The sequence below is a fragment of the Empidonax traillii genome, unplaced genomic scaffold (assembly GCF_003031625.1).
Source record: "Empidonax traillii isolate 1590-97213 ecotype Southwest subspecies unplaced genomic scaffold, ASM303162v1 scaffold230:size732421, whole genome shotgun sequence".
Taxonomy (NCBI): Eukaryota; Metazoa; Chordata; class Aves; order Passeriformes; family Tyrannidae; genus Empidonax; species Empidonax traillii.
The window spans coordinates 692,542-713,140 of NW_020955423.1; the positions used below are offsets into that span (position 1 = coordinate 692,542).

Here is a 20,599-nt window from a genome sequence, read left to right on the forward strand (position 1 = left end):
AGAAACTCCAAAAGAAAACCACACAGCAAGTATTCCAGCAAGACTAAAAGCTTTAATTCTGCAATTTATTATTATCTAGGAAAGAGAACAAAGCTGATGTATCTGCGTATTTATGATCTGAGAAGTGTGTGTGTGATTCTTCCAGGAGTATCTTTCTAACCCTTGAGTGACGAATCTGATTTTTTCCTTTTATTTTTTTTTTTTCCAGGCTGGATTTTTACTGCCTCCAAACTTAACTGTTTTAACACTAGGGAAAAGCCTCTGGCTTCTCCTTCACACACACACACAAAAATACATATATTTTCCTGCTAGAAACGAGCTGCACCTCACCCACATGACTGGTCTTCACTATTAATCCCAGCTGATGGCAGGGAGGGGCTCTTGTGGGAGGCAGCCATGTGGTGAACATTGAGCACAGTGTTCTTCCCCTGCTCCTCTCCTTTCCAGACAAGCCAAATTGTTTCTGTGCCGCCGTGGATGTGAAGTTTCCCCCCTCCTCCTGCCACTGCCTCTGCCTCTTCTCCTCCCCAAACTCCCCCCGGGGCCTGAATCAGCAGCTGCAGAGCCCGAAAAGCTCTGCCCGGATCTGCAGATGGAATATGGACAAGGAGATGGATAGCAGGAGGGGAGAAGGAGTGAAGTTGGTTATTTTTCTGGCACATGGATGCAATTACGCTCCGTGCATTCCAGAGGCGTTCCTTTGAATCCTGGGCAGGTTCTGCCTGCCGTTCCTGGGAGAAAGGAAGGAAAAAAGGGGAGGAAAAGTCCCTCTGGCTTGGAGGCGGAATGTCTGCACTTCCAATTCTCTTCTTAGGTAGGTTTTGGTCGGTTTTCTATAACCAAACTTCCACGGGTCTGCTCTGTGGGACTTGAAATTCGTCTCTGGCGAGCTGGGGAGAGGGGTTTGTAAGGAAAAAACTTTCATGGAAAACTGTAATTTCAGCGGTGTTCGGGTTCTGATGCTTTCCTTGTCGCTTCAGTAGCAGGTTGATCAGCAGAGATCTCCTAATATCTGGATTAATTTTAAAACTGGTGGTTAAACAGACTCATTTTGGAACGTGTGTCTCTCGTTTTTGCTTTTCAGCCATAAACTAGTGAGGGGCTTGAGCCTCTCTGGCAGAAAAAGGTGAACAAAATGTCTTTGTTTCGGGCGTAGTGTCAAATTTGTGTAACTGTTTGGATTTGCTCGGGCACTCAGCTTTCAGATTTTTTTTTTTAAAATGAAAAGGGGTTATTGTTTCCAATGGATGGTTAAGATTAGAAACAGATGTGTTGAAGTGCAAGAGGGAGGAGGAGTTGGGGGAGAAAAGGATGGGAGAAGGGACATAAAGGGGGGAAGGCAAGGGAAGGGAAGAGAGAGAGGTCTGCTGAAAGAAGGGAAAGGAGAGAGGTGGAGGCTGATTGAGCAGGAGAGGAGTGGAAAATGGAACAGGAGACCTTAAAGGAGAGTGAAGACACAAGAGCTGCTTGTTAAAGCCGCAGCCTGTGGGGAGAAGAGTTTGCAGGGGGGGTTTTTCTCCCAGCCTGGGTTTGTGCAGCTCCAGAGGCACCGGGAGGTGATGAGTGAGCCCCTGTCTCCACTCTGCTCCCCACACCCTGCTGACAGCCCCTCAGCTCCCACATCTGCCCTGCCCGGGCAAAGGCTGGGAATTCCTGATCTTCCCGGGGACCTGGATGCAGGTGTGAGAAAGTGGGCTGGTCCTTGATTCCCTGGGAGGAGCTGAGCCCCAAGGGATGCTGGATTTCTGTGGCTGGGCACGGGCAGAGCAGGGGGTTTGAACAGCCAGAAAGAAAAAGTTTCAGGGCCGGCCCAGTTCTTTCAGTCTCAGGTGTGGAATGTGAACCAGAGAGATTTTAAATTTTTTTTTTTTTTTAATTCATCTGAAATACATTCCCATATGTTGAATGCTCGGAGCAAAAGGAATAAACTGCTACCACAGAGGAGGTGTGGGTGTGGCTGTAATGTAGTGACAACTTCCCTTTGCTGCTTTTATTTGTGAAACACGATGGGCTTTATTGTTTTATCTCTGCCATCTGGGCATCTCCAGCACGGCAGGGACACAGGGATGCAGAACAAAAGGCAGCTGATGCCTCACCTGAGTCAGGTTTCTCAGCCTCTCTCTGGGAGTGGTCCAAGCACTGGACAGAGCAAAACCCGGAATATTCTGTTTCCTGATCCTACATTGGTCATTGAATTGTCCTTTTCCTCCCTCTGCTTTCCCTTTGCCTTTTCAACAGGTAACTTGGTCTGTGTGCAGCTTCATTCCCCAATATCAGAAGCACGCTCCAGGGAAAAGGAGGGAAGTGCAGTGCTTCCCTGTTCCTGGATCACCCTGAGTGCAAGGAGACTGGGGAAACTCATTTCCCAACTGGGGAAAGTCTATCAGCACAAAAAACAACGTCATCCTTGGCACTTCTATACCATTTTAACTGCAGAAAATCCATAAAAGCCAAAGGTTAGAGTGGGGGGAAAAGTTTTTAGAGAAACCTTGACAGTAGGGCTGCCTGGTTTGGGGTTTCATTATTAAACATACCAAGAGCATGGCTAATATACACAGTCCTTTACACTGTTTACCTCTCTGGGGCACGTGAGCAGCTGTGTGGGGAGACAGGAAACAGGAGGCAATTTGTTTTAAGGAGACTTTTAAAATGAGACAAGATGAAAAGACTCTTCTAAGTGTAGACAAGATGCTCTCTGCCAGTAAAGGCTGGGTGAATGAGGCAGGAGGGAACGAGGAGTGGAAGTTGGTGCATGTTACTATGTCTGTCTACCTGTGTGTGACACCTGATTCTCATCTTGGGTCAAAATTGTTTCAAGCACCACTGCAAATCAAAACTGATTTGATTTTTGAACATCAAAATGGAAATTTCCGAGAGAAATATCTGTGATTCTTTACTTAAGAGCGGAAAAACTTCATAATAGAATGTTGTGTAAAAAAAAAAAAAAAGTAACAAATGCTTTAATTTAAAAGTTTTACTGAATTGGTTTAAATTTTCGGGGGTGGGAAATCTCTGCTTTCTTTCACCAAGTCCATCATGAATATTTTTAAGGAGCCCTCCATTCAAGTAAAAATCTAATTTTTAGAATCAAACATGGGGGCGATGGCTTTGATGATGGCTTTGACACTGGTTTTGTGCTTTTTCTTCACTTGCTGTGTCTGGTGTGTGTGCGCTCTGCCCTCCAGAAACCCATGGATTTAGGATTCAGAGCAGCAGATGTGCCAAACTTGATCAGTCCCCCAGCTTTCTGGTGCCCAGCTGTTGGCACTGAACCTCTGTGTTGATGTTAAGGGTCGCTCACCCCGGTGCGTGTGATGGTTGGCTGAGCCAGATGTGCTGAACTGGGGGGTTGTGCTGGTCTTCTCTCCCTAAATCCTTGCAGTCCTGTGCCCCAGCAAAGCCAAGAAACACTGCAATATTGTGGTGGTTTTTTTTAAAAAAAAGCACTCCTGCTCTCAGTGAGGTCCCTGAGACCAAACCAGTCACCCAGCTCTGCTGTCCTGCTGTTGGCACTGAACCTTCACATTGGTGTTGAGAGTTGTCTGACTCAGATGTGCTGAACTGGTGGTGGTGGTGGGGGGTTTCTACTGGTGTAACTGGGGCGGGAGAGCAGAAATCCCTGGTGTGCAGATGGAGCTGAGCTTCGCCCTCCGAGCCTGGAGGTCGAGGAGTGTCTTACAGCCCTGCCCGGGGGGGCTGCACTGAACCCCCACACTGTGATTGTCTCACTGCACCGGCAGAAAGGTCACGGTGCAGATCCCTCTGGGCGCCTCTTGGCGTGAGGAATCGGCTCTGACAGCCCAGGTATCCACCAGACTCGGAGCCCGGAGGATCCGAGCGGATCCGGGAGCGGCTGGGCAGGTCAGCCCGGGGCTGTGCTCTGCTCGATGGGTCGGGTTTCTCTCCTGAGAGACAGCGAGTCTCACCTCCCTGAGATCCTTCCCCCTAAATCCTCGCCGTCCTGAGCCCCAGCAAAGCCAAGAAACGTTGCAGTGTTAGGTTTTTTCCTAAAAGAAAGACAAACCACTCCTGCTCTCAGTGAACAAAGCTTATGGATCCTTATATTTGCTGATTTTCCAGCTGTTTTCAAAATTTCCCAGTGGTAACCTATATATAATAATATGCAATATAGAGGTTAGTGTATATATAGAATAGTATATAATACACTTGCTGTTTTCTAGTCTTCCCTGGCTCCTTCTCCTGCCTTTTGTCTTGTTTCACGGTGTGCTTAGAAGCTTGGTGGGACAAGGGTTTTGCCCTGTGTTTTTGCAGCACTTTGCAAAAACAAAGCCTTGGCTCGGGAGTGGAGTACAAACCCAAAATATTTGTGCTGTGAAAAGAGTTTTGTTGTTTGTTTGTTTGTTTGTTTGCTTTTCTCTTTGGATCTCATGCCCTCTTTGTGTCACTGGATTCTGAGGGAATGCAGGTAACTACATGCTGTATTTAGCTCCAAAAACTTTTCACAAGGCCAGAGCATCATATAAGTGTTAATTGGTGAAAGTTTATGACATAAAATCCAAAACCAAAAAACAAAACACCAACTTTATTCAAGATTCAGCCTGTTACAATAGTGTGAACTTAATTCTAAGACAGGGCAAAGAGCTCTTTATTATAACACTACTCTGGGAATACCTAAGGAAAGGAATTAAGAGAATTAATGTATCCCTTTGGGAGCATTCAAAGGAGACAGAAACAATTGTGAGTTGCTCCCTGGCACAGCATTAGGGTTAACACTCCTTGTGAGACACTCAAATTCTTCTAAAGCCAGGGGTGGTTTGCATCAAATATTTTTCTGTCAGGACACTCAATGAAAAATGGTCTGTTTTCCTCCAGCAGTGCTTTGTTTTATACGGAATACTTTGGATTTTTAACGTTAGAAAAAGTTTATTTTGGGGGTTATTTTTATCCTTTCTGCTTTTTCCATTTTACCCTGAGGAAGAAGGGGGGGGGGGGGAAGTAACCTGGCAGAGTGAGGAAAAGCAGGATGCCAGAACAGAGCCAGAATTGGGAAGATGAATTTATTTTATGGGAAACAGTTTGAGGGAGGGCAACTTTTCTGAACTTCCCGTGGAAAACAAGTGGGGTTTTGCCCCTGGTGGGTCTGTTCTGGGGGGTGCTCTGGGCCACTTTGTGCCAGAGCAGCACAAGCTTTCCCAGGAATGCCACTGCACAAGTGGCTCGGGGACATCCTGGTGTTTATCCTCGGGATCACAACAAAAGCCTCAGTTTTCCTCCAGGCAAACCCGGGGCTTTGCAGGGTGGGATTTGGTTGGAGTTTTCAGAGCTGCCTGAAGGGAAAAGTGTGAGCAGTCACTGTGAGAGCCCTGAGTGTCTTTGGAACATCTTTTGTGTCCAAGTCTTTGCTACACTGGGCTAAATGATAGTGTGTGTGTGTAGAGGACCAAGAAAATGGGGTGCTGGAAGCTGCTTTCTGTGCCTTTCCCCCACAGCTTTAGTCAAACTATATCTTTTATTTCTAACCACTTCAGTGTTTGTGGGGGTTTTTTTTGCATTTAACACACTTGAGGGAAAGCCTGGCTGAGGTGCACATGATATTCTGAATATCTCGGGCACTGATGTGTTAAAAAGAGGCTGCTCTGGGTGCAGGGGGAATTTGGTGGTGTCCTGTTAAAAAGATGAATGGGTGTCTCTATTTTTTCTTCCCCAGGGAAAACTGTTTCTTCATCTGTTTTTAGGAATGGTTGGTTTGCAGAAGCAGCCCAGCAAAAAGTCAAGGGTGAAGTCAGGTCAGTGAGGTCTGGGAATAGCAACTCAAATGACGGGAAGGTGGAGGATGCAGGAAGCACAACAATGGAAAATGTGTGAAGTGATGGTGGTGGAAGGTCAACAGAAGTGAGGGTGAACTTCCAGCTTCTCCCTTCAGTGCTGGGTGGAATCACTGCCCACCTCTGCCAGCCAGGGGTTCAAACCTTGCCCAAAACATGAATTTTCCCAGGCAGACCCCAGAGGAGGTGCATGCAACACAAACTGGGAACTCTGAACTGGGTTGGCAACCCAAAATCAAGCTGGTCCTTCTTCCCAGAAATGGCCAAAGTCTTAGGAAAAGCAGCAGGGCAAAGTGAGGAGGGATGGGCACTGCCCTGCTCAGCACAGCACTCAAGACCAGGCTTTCCTCAGCCACATTTTGGTATTTGGTTTGTTCTTCACTCATTAAACAGCTCTGGCTTTGCTTTGCCACAAGTTGCAAAGAGGACTGAGGGTAAGATGCATCGAAGGTCTCCTCCACCTCCAGGAAAGCATTTGGGCAGCTTAAAAAGGCAAATCTTGTAACTCAGCACTTCCCCTAATGGAGCAGACCCAGATTCAGTCACATCTGCTGCCCTACAAGAATCAGTGGCCATCTCAGCCCTGTTTGAGCCTGTCCCTCCTCCTGTGGAGCTGCCATTCCACTTTTGTGGCTGCAGAGTGAGTTTAAAGCCCTTAGTGTGTGTGGAAAGGTTGGAGTTCAGCTCAGTGCCTGCAGTTTCATTGCCTTGGGAAGGGAAAAGGTCAGTGGAGATGCTGCTGAGCTTGTGACATGCACTGGCAGAGGGCAGGCAGCTCTCCTGGAAAGGCTCCTGCAGTGGAGCGTGCAGGGTTGGAGGCGAGGGGTGACCAACTGGGCACTGCTGTTCTCCCAGCTCTGTGGGAAGGGTCACACTTGGACAAAGCTTTGGGTAATTCAGTCCAGCAGGGCCACAGTGGGTGGATAGAGAATATTTAAAGCCCGTCCAGGAGGAGAAAGCCAGGGCAAGGTGGGTGCACGCAGCCTAAAGGTGATGCAGCAGTTGTTACGTGTCTAAAACCTTCGCTGCTCTGATCCAAAGCCGTTTTCCTCCTGATACAACCTCAAATGTGGGTGGAAATAGCGATGGGCAGATCACTGACAAGCAGCTACAACTGGAGGGACTTATCCTTATTTTCTAATAAGTTACTTGCTGAAGTATTAATGGATTTTCAGTGCTAGTGTGCTGAGAAACTCCACTCCTGGTGTGAAGTGCTGCTGAAAACCTCACAGGAAGGGAACTCGGGGCTGTGTGTGCTGAGTCTGAGTTACTCATGGAAAAGAAAAATCTAGTTTTTCCATCTACCATATACCTGTGGAGTGTATTTTGGCTGTCAGGTCTTTTGAGCAGAGACTCTTCCCCTCAGTGTCTGGATGGCATCAGGCACAAAGTGAGAGGACTTTTCAAAATGGGAGCATGAAAAAATAGTGACTCCAACCCATTCCCTTTGTGATTCACCAAAAGTATTGGAATCAGGTGGTTTTCCAGTATTTGGGATGTGTGCTGACTCAGTCTCACAGCTCAGACTGACCAAGCTATTTTTTTCCCTAAAGGATTGATAACATTTTAAAGGCCATGGAAATGTTTAATATCAATATGGACCTTTATCTGTCGGGTAGGGCTGCAGAGAGCCAGGAAATCGTGGGGTGTCTTTGTATGTGCAGGGGATTGACTTTCATATAACACAGCAAGCCTTGAATATTGAACTAAACCAGAGTCAGGCACTTCTTTTTTTTTTTTTTTTTAAATATTGCAGGGTTTTCAACCTTGAAGGCAAATCACTTTATGACTTCATTGTTTAAATTTAGGTTTTGTTTTGCGGGGGGGATCGTTAGACTTGAAGCAAAAGCCTTGTAGCCCAGGGACTGTCACTTCTGATTACTTCCAGTGACACTTCCAATTATTTCCAATCACAATTCCAGGGACAAGAGGAAAAAGGAGCCACGTTCTCCAACATCAGGGCTTTTTTTTTTTTTTTTTTCCTGAACAAAGGACCATTTACCAAAGCTCTGCAGAAAAAAAAAAGGTACCCAGAGCCAGATTGGGAACTCTGCTGTGGTGGGGGGTAATTCCAGAGTAAATCTGCTGGAGAGAGACTTGAGGCTGGTGCTGGGAATCCTGCTGCTGATCCTGCCTTGTTGAGTAATATTAAGGAAATTGCTTCATTTTCCCCAGGCATTAACTGGCACTAGCACTCATTTCAGAGCAGCAGCATGAGGCTGCAGTGCATGTCTGCTAAATGCTCTCTGGGTCTTGTAAGACATGAGCAGGCAGAAAGTGCTGCTCGTGGAAAGCCAACAGCTTAGTGTGCTCAAAATGGGAAACCAGGGGGCCTGCCTGACTTCCAGGGACACCAAATACAGGGTTTGGTGCAGGGTGTTTTTACCCAGATGAGCCTGAACCGCTGTGTGCTTCCCCCCCAAAAAAAAATAATGAAGCAGCACACGATGGGAAGCTGCAGCACCACCACTTAATTTTCAGATGTCTCTGGTAGCGTTACTTGAAATTCCTGGAGCATAAAACCAGTCTTGAAATGGTGTGAGAGCTTTCAGTCACACTCAGTGAACCGTTTCACTGGGCTGTGAGGGGTTATTAGTGGCTGTGTGCTTTATTTGCTGTGTGGTGGTTCAGGGCTCTGCAAACCCTGGGGAGACTCTTGTATGTTGTATTTGGAGATGAGCAGCCAGCCTGGCCTGATGTTTGGAGCCAGGTATTTAAGAACCTGAGTTCATTTGCAATGCTGAAGAGATTGCAAAAGAAACATCAAATGAAATCCAGCTTCATGTGATGACTAAAGTGGGAAGGGTATTTATCATTTATCATTAATCTACTTTCAAAGTGGGAATGAAGTTCTAGTGATTGCTTCTTACTGCCATAAACCCCCAGTTGCAGTTCCTTAAAGTGCTGGTGTAGTGTTCCTTTTGTGTGTTTGTTCTGGGGTTGGATGTCACCTGTGCCAGCTCCTTCCCTTCCTGTGAGGGAAATCTAATGTGTCCTTGTAGAATCAATGCTGCTGTGACATGCAAACACGGGGTATTTGTCACCTGAGCACGTAGATTTGTCAGTGAAGCTCAGAAACTCAGTTCCAGATGAGCAGTTTGGCACTGTGCTTGTTCTGAGACCTTCAAAGTCTTCCCGGCCCTCAGCTGGGATGATTTTGTGTTTTGGATGGCTGGAGTAGGTCGATTCCACTGCAGGCTTCCACCCCAGAGTGTCATCGAGGTGGCACTTCGGGAGAACTCTGTGCTGATCCCCAGGAACCTCAGCATCTCCCATCAGGAGCTGTTTTAATTTCCACAGTACAGCTTTGTCTGGTTCTCATGTGGTCTGTGCTGTGGGCAAAACCTCTCCTCCTTTCCATTGTTTCGAGCTCCTGCTTGGAGACAAAGGGGATTTGAACCAGACAAGGAATAGCTTTTGTGTTGACAAATGCTGGGATTTTTTTTTTTTTTGGTTTCTTCTCAAAGGGGAATTCGAAGCAATTGTGAGTGTCTTCTGGTCAAAGAGGCATTCAGGATGTCTAGATTCCAGGGTTGGTTTGGCCAGTGACTCAGTAATTTAGTAATTCAGGCCCCATTTTTAAGTGGCTGTTAGTTTGGAGTGTCTCCATGTCAAGGATTAGTCCTTTGGAAGATGTGAGTGTAAGGACATGTGATTTGCTCACACCAGCTTCGTGCTGTGAGGTGTCCTTTAACCATTCCAACTTTTGGGGATGCACTTGAAAATGGTTTCTACTGCTTTGTGCCTCAGCTGCTGTTCCTGAGCACTCACAAGGTAACAACCTTTCCCTCCTGAGCTGTAAAAGGCTCTGAAATCACTGTAGAAAGGGAGCTGAAGAATTCCAGAGTCTGTGGCAGGCACTGGTTTAATGGGGGGAGAGCGTTCCCATCAGTGTCCCTCGCTGTGCCAAATGGATCCCAGCATGTCTGGCTTTGTCAGCTCCTTCCATTTAGCCCGAGGCTACCCCTGGAGTCAACAAAAAAGACAATTCTGCAGCTGTCAGTGAATTCAGACCCAACACGACCTGGGATAAGAGGAGCTCACAACTCCCCGAGCCTCTCTCTGCTCCGGAGATAACGATCCTGCATTACACAATACTCTTGCCTCTAATTACTCGGGCTTTTTTCCTATTTACCAATGCCCTGGGCACGTTGCTTCCATTGTGGGGCAAGCAATGAACACATTCCCATTAGGAAAAAGCACTGAGGGACAGCAGTGAACACATTCCCATTAGGAAAAGGCACTGAATGCAGTGGAGGCTTTGGTGTCATTAGGCACCTTCCCCTCTCCACATCCTCCTCTGCGAAGCACCAGGAAACAGGAGGAAAGACAAAAAAAGAAATACAGGACGTGGATGGAATAAACTGGGCCTTGCTGCACCAACCAGATGATCTTTTCCTGGATTTTTAAGTGCTCTGAGTGCTTCTTTGCCTCTTTGCACCTTTCCCTCCAACTCTGCAGATTCAAAAGCTTGCACAGCCATCCAAAATATCTCAAATCTGTTTTTCCTCCTGCCTCCTGTCTAAATGAGCCAGGCACCAGATTAACATCTATTTGTGTAATTCCAGAGCATGAATTCATGCAGTGAGAAGGCAGAAGACTTGGGGACTGAAGACATTCAGCTTAGATTAATTCTTTCCTTATTTGCCCTCCTGCTTAGAAACACCTTTAAGCAAAAAGATGGGGGTGGGGGGGGAGGGGGAAGAGAAAAGCTGATTATTCATGCATGTGGAATGATTTTAACTAGCCAGTTAGACGATATTGACATTTAATTTTTCTCCCTTGTAAGTGGTTTTCTGAGCACTGCTGGGGACTGTTCATTATTACACTCTTTGTTTCCAGAAACCAATGCACAGATAACTGACCCAAGCTTGATTTTATAGATTATAACACTGGTGTATGGTGTGTCCCACCCCAGCTCAGAAATATTAAGTGAATATTAAATTAAGTGAACGGTAAAACCCCTAATTTTTTGCTTTGTGACTTACTACAGCTGGAGCACATACACTGTATTACCATCACTTGATGGAGGCTGAGGAATGTCCTTTATCTTGACAAAGGGCTGCCTTCCCTGAGGAGAATCCTTTGAATGCAAATACTTTTTATCACTTTGCAATGGCATGTGACATATGTAAGAACCTTTCCCCTTGCAGTGCCACCCCTGCCTGTCTTCCTTTGCTCCCTGAGCAGATTGGAGCCTCTCCCCCCACCACGGTGCAAACCCAGCTTTGCTTGGGGCTGCAGCTTTCCTAGTTCCTGGCCTGGGGGTTGTCCTCTCAATATTTCCTTTTCTGCAGCCCCGTGCATGGAAAACCCAGAAAAACAGCGGCTTCAGTCGCTCCTGGCATCCTTTGTGCTGATGAGACACGCTTGGAGTATGCTGGAGCTCTTTTAACTCTGTGAGAGCATCTTCCCTGGTGGTTTGGGGGCTTTATCTGGGATTTGGGATGCTTGCTGGAAATCTCCAGCTCCTGGCAGCCTTGTGGTGGGGTGGAACATCTCTCCACGCTGAAAGCACCTGATAGAGCAAGTCTGGCACAAGGAACAGCCTTCAGCCCCTGGAAGGCAAATTAATTTCCAGTTCCTGCAAGGAAGGAGCTTATTCAGGGAGGGATTAGCGTTGCTTTTGCAGCCCTGCTGCTGATTTAAAGGCTTCTTCACTTTTTTTGTGATCATCTTGTACAAGTAGGGGGTGGTAAACCCACTAAAAAGTAAATAAATTCTGTTTCTCTAAAAAAGCATCTGTGTGAAGCAGATTGCAGCTGAGCTCACTCACTACTGTTTTCCTGAGAAGAAATTTTGTAGCATCCTCCTAGTGTGGATCTGCCTGGCAGTGGGATCTAATTCCCTGGATTTAGGAGGATTGTGTTGTCCTTCTCTTCTGAGTATATCCAAGTCTCTTCATCCCTTTGTGTCTTATTGTCCCAGCTTCAGTTATCACTTCTGCTGTGACCCTGGGCCATAAATTCTTTAGTTCATGGTGGGGAGAGTGATTACTTTAATAATAAATTTATTTTTGAAATGGTAAAATATTAAATAATTAAAATAATAGTAATGAAATACATAATAACACTAATTATAATGAAAATAAATTTGATGATCTTATCAGCAAGTGAGGAGAGCAGGGTGGGGGGAGGCTGTCAGAGGGTCTGTGGTTGCTCTCTCTGGTTTAAGTAGCTGGGTTTGAGTTATAGGAGGAAAGGGCAGTAGTAGCTATATATTCCTGATCTGGAGGAAACAGCCCTGCTCATGGCTTTAAATCATTCTGGGGTTTTATTTTTCTGTGTCAGCACTGTCAGAGCCTATAATCCTCAGCCAAAAGAGGCCATCCTACCCTACCAAGAGAAGGACTTCAAGTGAGGAATCCCCTTCAGCAAGGATGTGACAAGCAGACTGACAATGTAAGGGAAAGGAAAAAAAATATCCTGAGCCAATATGCATAAAATTAGGGCCTGATTATGATGCAGAATTAAAAATAAACCAGGAAGAATTCCCCTAGCAGAGGGAGCTGGTGGAGAGCAGCACAAGGGGCAGCACTTGGTGCCAGCCATGCATTCTAACAGCACTAATTGAGCAGGTAATGATTATTATGCATGATGTATAAACACCCTCCATCCCTGAGCTCGTCCTGGGCAGGCAGGGAAGGTTCCACGTAGCAGATTAAGTGTTATTCCTGCAGACACTTTAAATAGCAGGCACTGTTCATATCCTCCTGTCCCTCTCTGATGCAGAAGTGGTGCATAATAGATGAACATTCGGAGCAGATGCCAGGGAAGATGTCCTGGGCAGCTGTGAGGGATTAAAGATACCAGAACATTAGACTTGCATGGGTCCTGAGCTGGGCTGGGGATGTTGGGACAGGTTGGCCTGATGGGTAGGGCAGCTCTGCTCATGGTCTGGCTTTCAGGTCTCCTGGAAGACTGAACGAGGCACTTCCCTGGTGCTGCAGGTGGAGGTAGAGAATTCCTGCATGGAAAATGGCATCTAAACCATGGCAGTGTCTTCACAGCAGAAGAGTCAGAACTGTCTGTGAGGAGACAGGAATCTATGGGTTTGCTTCCAGTTCCAGAGGTGACTTCTGTAATCTTACTGGAATGAAAATTTTCCCCTCTTAAAACTCGATTCTGTTGTTCATTAACTCGCCTCATCTCCACTCTAATCCCAGGAGGTGGTTTTATGAGTCCTTTGGGAGCCTTGGCTCCCCCAGCTGTAAAAAGGGAAATGTCTCATTACATAGAGAGTGCAATTCATGGTGTTCAGACAAAACGTGGAGTATTGGTCAATGGTTTGATTATGGGTTTTTTTATCATCCTGCCCTTTCCAGAGAGCTTATAGCTGCTGTCTGTTTGCATTTGTATTTCATGTCACTGGGATGTAACTGTGCTCTGACAGAGCCAGCTCTTTCAGCATTTAGGGAGGAAGAGTTTGAGGTCTGAAGGAGCCACACAAGTCCTTGCTTGAATTCTTTATAAATCTTGTAGGAAGCACACTCAGCCATACTTCCTAAAAGAGGAAATGCTTGAGTCCTGTCTCCTGTGTTTAGAATAAACAGAATCCAGATAATTTAATCTAAAAGGAAAATGTTCTTTTGAGGATAAACAGCTTGAATAAAACATTTCTGAGCAAACCCTTGACAATGTCCCCCCCCCTCTTTGAACCAGCAGTTTGTATCCTGCAGGATGCCAGAAGCAGCTGGATGATCAGGGGAATTGGCCTCACCACAAACCAGACTGTGAATCTTGCTCAGAAATACCCTGTTCTGCCTTCTCCAGTCAACCTGGTACCTGCAACCCTCCCAAAAAATGCTTCAGGATCAACCAGGACCCTGCAAGTGGGCAATTCCTGTTTGGCTTATCCTGTATAAATGTCAAATAAGACCCATTGCCTGTATATATTGGGTTTATTTCTAGATGTTAATGAGGTCCAGATGGGCCCTGGTGTAGTCTGGGCTGATGAGCTGCTGTCATTTGTGGAGCCACTGGATATTTCCCCCCACCCCTTTGTTTACTAAGCAAAAATAATAACCAATTTCCAGTGTTATGAAGCTGCTGCAACTTTTTGCTGAGCTTGCTGGGCTCGAGGAAGGCAGGGAGCAGCCTGGGAGGGTGAATCCAGGCTTGGAAATAAGGGGTGTCTACTCCTGTCATTCCAGATAGAGCCAGAGGGCTGGTTCGTTGTCAGTGCAAAATTCACACATTAAAAGCTGTGTCCTGGACTTAATGAGCATGTGTTACAGAATAACAGGTACAAGAAGGGTTGGGATGCCCACTTAGCCTGTTAGCTTGTTTCCAGTTATTAATAGGGGCTGCTTTGAGGGGAAGAACACGGCAAGAGGGTGAAAAAAAAAAATAAATAAACACCAAGCCAAGGGACTCTTCCTCAGCCAGTTTTTTCCCCCTCAGCAAACACAGTGCACTCATTTATCCATCCTCCTGTCCATTGGTTTGCCACAGTTATTCATGCCCTTGATTCAGCTCTGGGAGCTGTCACAGTTGCATCAGGCTCTGACAGATGCCTTGGAAACTCTCGGGTAACCCTAATAAATTTGATTTCTCTCGCAGGGAGGTTCAGCCTCTGAGTCAGACTCTGCTGCCCCAGAGCAAACATGGAAATGAGGAGCTGGGAACTGCAGGATCAGGGGGGGATAACAGTTATCTGAGGGATTGTTTCGCTCCAAAAGGGCCCGGTACGGGGTGGAGGTGGGGAAAAAAACCCCAACTGGCAGGATGTGAAATCACAGGGGTGTATGGGGAACTCATGGCTGAATATGGGGCATAAAATTATGTATTTGGATACTTGAAGAAACAAATTTAACTTGCCACCGAGACCTCGAAGTTACTTCTATTCAGGAAGGCATTAGATAAGCCCTTTGAGTCTGTTTTCTAGTAGTTGGATGTTCCATTTTAATGTGCATTTGTGAGGAAAATGGGTCCAGTTGTACCTTTGCTAGCCTGCAATGCTGCAGCACTGGATATTTATCATCACATCTTTTCCCTGAGCGTGAGTAGCCACTGAGGAGGCCAGTTTTGGAAACTGCCTGTGGGACTAGACCTTTCCAAAGGGAAAGGTGGAAGCCTGTTTAAAAGACTGCAAAGTCAAGTTTTGCTTCTGCTGTTCTCAGGTTGTGGGGAAGAACAGCGTGTCAGATTTTGCTGGTACTGATCTGTCACAAACCCAGAGTAATCCAAGCCTGTCTTCCCATGGATTTTGAGTGCTGTGTGCTTCAGGAAAAGATGTGGGTGCTAATTAGCACACCCACAGCCTTGATGGGCTGTACCCAGCTTGCCATGGGGAGAAAAGGGAACCAAACTAGGGCAGGGAACTCGAGTTTCCTGAGATTTGATGGGAAAACACGTTCTGTGGCCACCAGCTGAGTGGGAATAAAAAGCATGGACGCTGGCTGAGTTTATAAATCTGAACTGCAGTGGATCTGATGAGCTGGCTGTCACAGAGAAGACAAGATTTATCAGGCTGATGCAGGAGTTCACATAAAAATAGGCAGGGGAACCTGTTGAGGGATTTGAGCTTTGGCTTTGTGGAGGGGGTGCCGTGTAGCCTCGGGTGAAGAGCTGGCCTTGCAGATGTCCCTGCAGCCCCCCCAGCCACGCTCTTTGTCTCTGGCTGGTTCAGGATGGAAGAGATGAGTAAATAATTAGAATGTGGAGCTTTGTTTGGGAGCTTGTGCCTGGAGAGGCTTTGCTTAGTCTGGGTCAGGGGAAAGGTCCCTGCAGCAGAGCCTGGGCACAGGGCTGGTTTCAGCTGAACCGAGGCAGCTGAGCTGGGTTTAGCTCAGGGAATGGGAGCTGTGGGAGGCTGGGAGGTGACTCCAGGCTGTGCCCCCTGTCAGGCACACAGAGCTCTGTCAGGATGTGCTGTCTGGCACCTCGTGTTTTACCTGCTTGCCTTTTATGTTAATATTTTTAGACGAGCACCAATGCGTGCAGGTGAACAGACACAGGGATGTGATAGATGCTCTGGGTCTGTCACCCAGGGAAGGGTGCTGGGATGGATTCCCTGAATTAAAACTCATGGAGTCAAGGAAATTCCTCGGTGCTAAACCTCCCCCTGCCTGGATGAAGCCCAGGATCAGTCCCTGCTGTCTTTGCAGAGCCCTCTGAGAGCAGTTAGCTAATAATGTAAATATATGGGTCTTTAGGAACTGGTTGCCGTTCCTTGAGAAATGCAAGATAGAAAACAAGTTTCAAAGAATTATCAGGCAATTTAATTTGTCACTGAACCAGTCTATCAGTGGAGCAAGAAGGGCTGTTTCTCAGGAAAAGATGCTGATAGAATTGCCAGCTGTCAAACTGCAAACATCACGCTGATGTTCTGTGAGCTCTGCACTGAAAGCTGTACTGAAACTCAACCAAATCTCATCTGTTCTGCTTTGGAAAATTTATTCATAAATGGTGCATTTCATTTTTACACTTTTATTGTTGGGTGAGACTTGAATTGGTGACTGTGCACTTAGAAGTTCCCACTGAATCGTTATAGGCTTAAAATCTGCATTTTTGAGGCAAAGGTGCAGCAGTTGGGCACACAAAAGTATTTCAGTGAGTGGAACAAGTCAGTTCTTAGACTAAAAAAGACCATGAAGGTGTCTGACTTAATTTCCTGTTTGTTTTCTTTAGTTAGCCTGTCTGTTCAAATATCTTTTGGTGTCCATCTAAGTTTCACATTAGAATAGAGGTCTGACTTATCCTCAGTCTTATAATTTGTTCTAAAGATACCCACAAGGCTGCTTTTGTTCTTTCGAGAAACCTCATGGGCTTTGAGGCTTTGTCAGCCTCTCCAGCTATTTAAAATAACACTTAACAAACAAAAGTTCATAAAAATATGAAACCAGAGGAGCTGAACTCAAAGCACAGGCTTTTAAACAGGCAGCACTTGAATGAGTTTGAAACATCCTTTTGAACATTTTGCTTTGCAAAAAAAAATCTTTGGCTGTCTGGGGTTTTTTCCCCCTCAGATTTTAAGTTCTCAAGTTTCTTCATCAGTCTCAACTTGCTGTTGTCTCTTTTTGTACACAAATTTTCAGATCATGTTGTCTTTGTCATTCACTGTGCAGCATCTAAACAAAACATATCCTTGTTTAAGGGCTTAGCCCTGTGTGAATAATATCAAGCCACGTGTCTACCAGGCATCTTCAATTAGCAAAATTGTGTAGTTAGAAAAAAAAAAAAAAAAGGAGTAGAAGAGAATTTTTCTAAGTAGTAATTTGTAAACCTCAGATGCTCTATTTCTCAATTCTTGGCTTTGGGAATAGATTCCCCCTCATCAAGAGCCTTCCAAAAGCAGGGAGGCACTGGGCTGGGGCTTGTTTGCTACAGTTATTCTGAATTGTTTATTTATTTGATCTTAAAAGTTCTTTGGGGGGAAATCTCTTCATCAGCTCCAAAACGCGGCTGCACCAGTAAATAGGAAGCCGTGACATTAAAAGTAATTGACATTAAAATGTTGTGACATTAAAATTAATCACGTTTGATGGATGTTGGAGACCGAATCCACAAGGCTCCCGGGTCCCTGTTCCAGCAGGCTTTGACATTCATTCTCCCCCCTCAGTTCCTGCTGCACTTATGTAACTGCCTGATCCCAAAACCTCCTGCACGGAGAAATCCTGGAGGGAGGGGTGGTTGGTTCGGGAAAGAGGAGGGGGTTTTCTTGGAATTCACCGCTTAGAATGGGGTGAAATCGCTGTTTTATTCTCCCCACCATATTAAAATATCAGATATTCAAAGCTGGCACAGAACTGGTCACACTGGTCTCCTAATCAGCACCAGAAGATGCTGAAAGGGATGTTGGAGCGGAGCTGGTGTGGAGCTTTTGTTCCCTTTGCTGTGGCAGTTCCAGGCAGAAAAAAAACTTGGAAAAAAATTTAAAAACCCCAAACCCTGGCCCTTGCAGTGTAAATAGGGATACTTTTCGTTGCCATTTTTAGTAATAATGGGAAAATATTTAGTTTTTTTTGTAACAACTCGTGCCAGGTTTCGTGAGGAAACGCCATCAGCTGCCAGTTCTGCTCTCACGTGGCACCAGCACACGGAGTGGAAAAGAAACTGGAGTATTTTTCCCCAGAGCCTGGAGTTCCTCAGAGCTGGGGAGGGGGTTGTGGGAGAACCTGACACCTGTATTTCCCAGCCAGGGGCACGGAGAGTGTCGGGAAGGGCTGGTCGTTATTTCCGCGCTTGCTTCTTGGAGCAAAATTTGGGTGAAATCCCAACCCCCCCAGCAGTTTTTGCTCTTCCTCTGGGTGCCCAGAGCTCACCTAGAGCTGCTCCCTCCAGGCAGACGGCAGGAGAGATGCAGCACTCCTCGCTTTCCAGCACAACAGTTTTCCAACTTCCTTTTTTAGCCATGTGGAGCTGGAGGGGCCTCCGAAAAATGAATGTATCGGGCACGAAGCCAGTTACCTCCTCACAGCCCGAGCTCTGGGCTGGCTTCACTTTCTGTCCTATTTGGAAACAAGGAATAAATTGATTTTTTTTCTATTTTGTGTAGAGTTCCAGTCTCTGGAAGTCAGCACAGTGTGGGCACATGGCCTTTTTTCCATGGTCTCCTCTTGGCACTGAGTGGTCCCTTGCATGACACTCCATATCACTCAGGTTTTTTTCAAGAAACACAAAGACTGTGCTTTAAGTTTAGCTCAGTTAAGCTTATGGTGAGGGGCACTGAGAACTCCTGCCTTCTGCAGGTGAAAGGTTTCCTGTGCTCACTCTGATTTTGGTGGAATTATGAATTATAAATCTTATTCCTGACTCTGCCACTGATTCCTTCGGACCTTGGTCAGCCTCGCTGTGTCCCTGGTGTTCCATGGGCAAATTGTGCTTTCAATACCTGGTTTTGTTTTTTGTTTTTGTTTTTTTTTTTAACTTTGCAAACTGAAAACAGTTTAATTGGGAGCTTCAGCAAAGAGCTATGAGGAGAACTTGGAGATTTTAGCACAGGGAAGTTGGAATTTTTTGTCTTGTTCGTTGTGCACAAGGTCATGTTAAAGAAGTCTTTGCTTATGGAAGAAAAAAAAGTTAATTAACTGCCAGTGGATGAAATCTGGAAGGTTTAAATAAGTAAATAAGTGACCCTTTATTGAACGCACGATTTAATTTTCTTTGCACTTTTCTGTTTCTCTGATATCCGAGTCCCTGAGAAATAACAGGCTGGAGCGTCCCAAATTCCTGGATTTGCAGAGGTGCTCAGGACCTGCAGCTGGGGAAGGTGAAGGGGGTGAGGGTGAGCAGCAGCTTGGGGAGGCAGAGAGAGGGAGCAGAGTGCTCAGTGGATTTATCTGGTCTTTGTTCTCACTGCAAATGCCTTTTTTTAAGGTGGGGGGGAGAAGCTGTGTCAGCTCCTATTACAGAAAATGGCTTTTCCTGGAGAAGTCAAGCCAGCAAAAACCCATGGGTGCTGCAGAGAGTAGCCAAAGATTTTTGGTGGCTTTTTGTGGCAGTTCTGGGCTCGAGAACCCAGGGAATTTTTGAACAGAAAATTAAACCCATTGGAACACTAAACTGGGAGAATTCAAATTCCTTGCAGGAAAGGTTTGGCTGAGAGGGTAAAGCCTGGAAACCTGGGGTTGTGTTCATTTCCAGGATCACAACAGGGAGTAAAACTCGGAGCTTGTCGTAGAAGGATATAAATAAAAAGGGATTTCTGGAGGGCTCAAAGCAGGGTCAGTTCATATCAGGCTGCTCAGGAGCTGAGTTTTCAATAGTTCCAAGGATGCTGATCCCATAAGCTATGAGCCCCAATCCCAGAATATGCTGAGTGGGATTGACTGTTCCCATCATGAATAAAAACCACAATAACCCGTTTTAGGACTCGTCTCTCATCCAGCTTTGCACCTCTGAGGAGTCTGGCTCTGACTCCTTCATCATTTCCCTGTTCCCTCTGTAAGCTCTACATATGCATCCCCCAGGCATGCAGGTTTTCTTACACAAATTGGAAAGGACAGGAGTGAGGAGCAGAGAAGCTGCAGCTTGTCCAGGAAACCTGACGTGTGCAGCAGGGCTGGAGGTCCTCTTCTACCTTGAGCTGTCCTCCCAGGAGTTACTGTGCCCTCTCTGGGGTCCCCAGTGAGATAAATATACTGGGATGAGTCCAGCTGAGGGCCATAAGAATGATTAGGGGGCTGAGTTCTGCTTGGAGCAGGGGATTGGAGTGGATTTTCTTGGGAGTTTCCTTCTGACCTCTTCTATTCTGTGGTTCTAAAGCACTTCAGGTAAAACCGAGATATCAGGAGTTTATGGCAGGTACTACACTCATTTTGTTGTCCTCAACAGCAGTTTTAAAAGTGGCTCTGAGAGCTTATATTACAATCACAACAAAATCTAAAGTAGTTTTTCACAAGACAGACTATCCTTCACTACACTATTCCTAATTTTTTTCTCCATGGTTCCCAGCATTTATTCAACATCAGCTTTCTGCTAAGTCAGGGCTGCTGATAAAAACACTTCTTGGTGGTCAGGAAATCCACTGGCCAGCTTGTGGTGGGGACCTCAGCCTGAACAAGGAGTGAATAGGGAGAAGTTCAGCGATGCTTTCGAGCTGGTCAGACCTGAAGAGGAGGGTGGAAACGGAGCCCCAGTGGTGGAGCTGGCCATGAGTGCTCCATTCCTCCCAGGCTCAGTTCCCTATACTCCACCTGACCTTTCCAGTGTGTTTCCTGATCAGATGCCTGACCTTTTCACGTCCAATTAGCAGATTGGTTCAGCCATTGCCTGAATCCCATTTTTACCCTCCTCCTCCCCCCTCCTTCCAAAGCCCTCTCTGTTTCAGCATCCTGGAAACCCTGGGCTTGCTCACCAGGGCTCTGTAGC

At 46.2% G+C, this 20,599-nt stretch overlaps 1 protein-coding gene across 1 annotated transcript in view; it reads left to right on the top strand.

The window, feature by feature from the left end:
* The first annotated feature begins 408 nt into the window (after window positions 1-408).
* Window positions 409-20,599, top strand: part of CLMP (CXADR like membrane protein) — a 36,651-nt gene continuing 16,460 nt past the window's right edge. Inside the window, exon 1 of the mRNA XM_027888067.1 lies at window positions 409-814. Coding sequence (XP_027743868.1) covers window positions 661-814 — 154 coding nt within the window. The 5' untranslated portion in view covers window positions 409-660. The remainder of the gene's footprint in view (window positions 815-20,599) is intronic.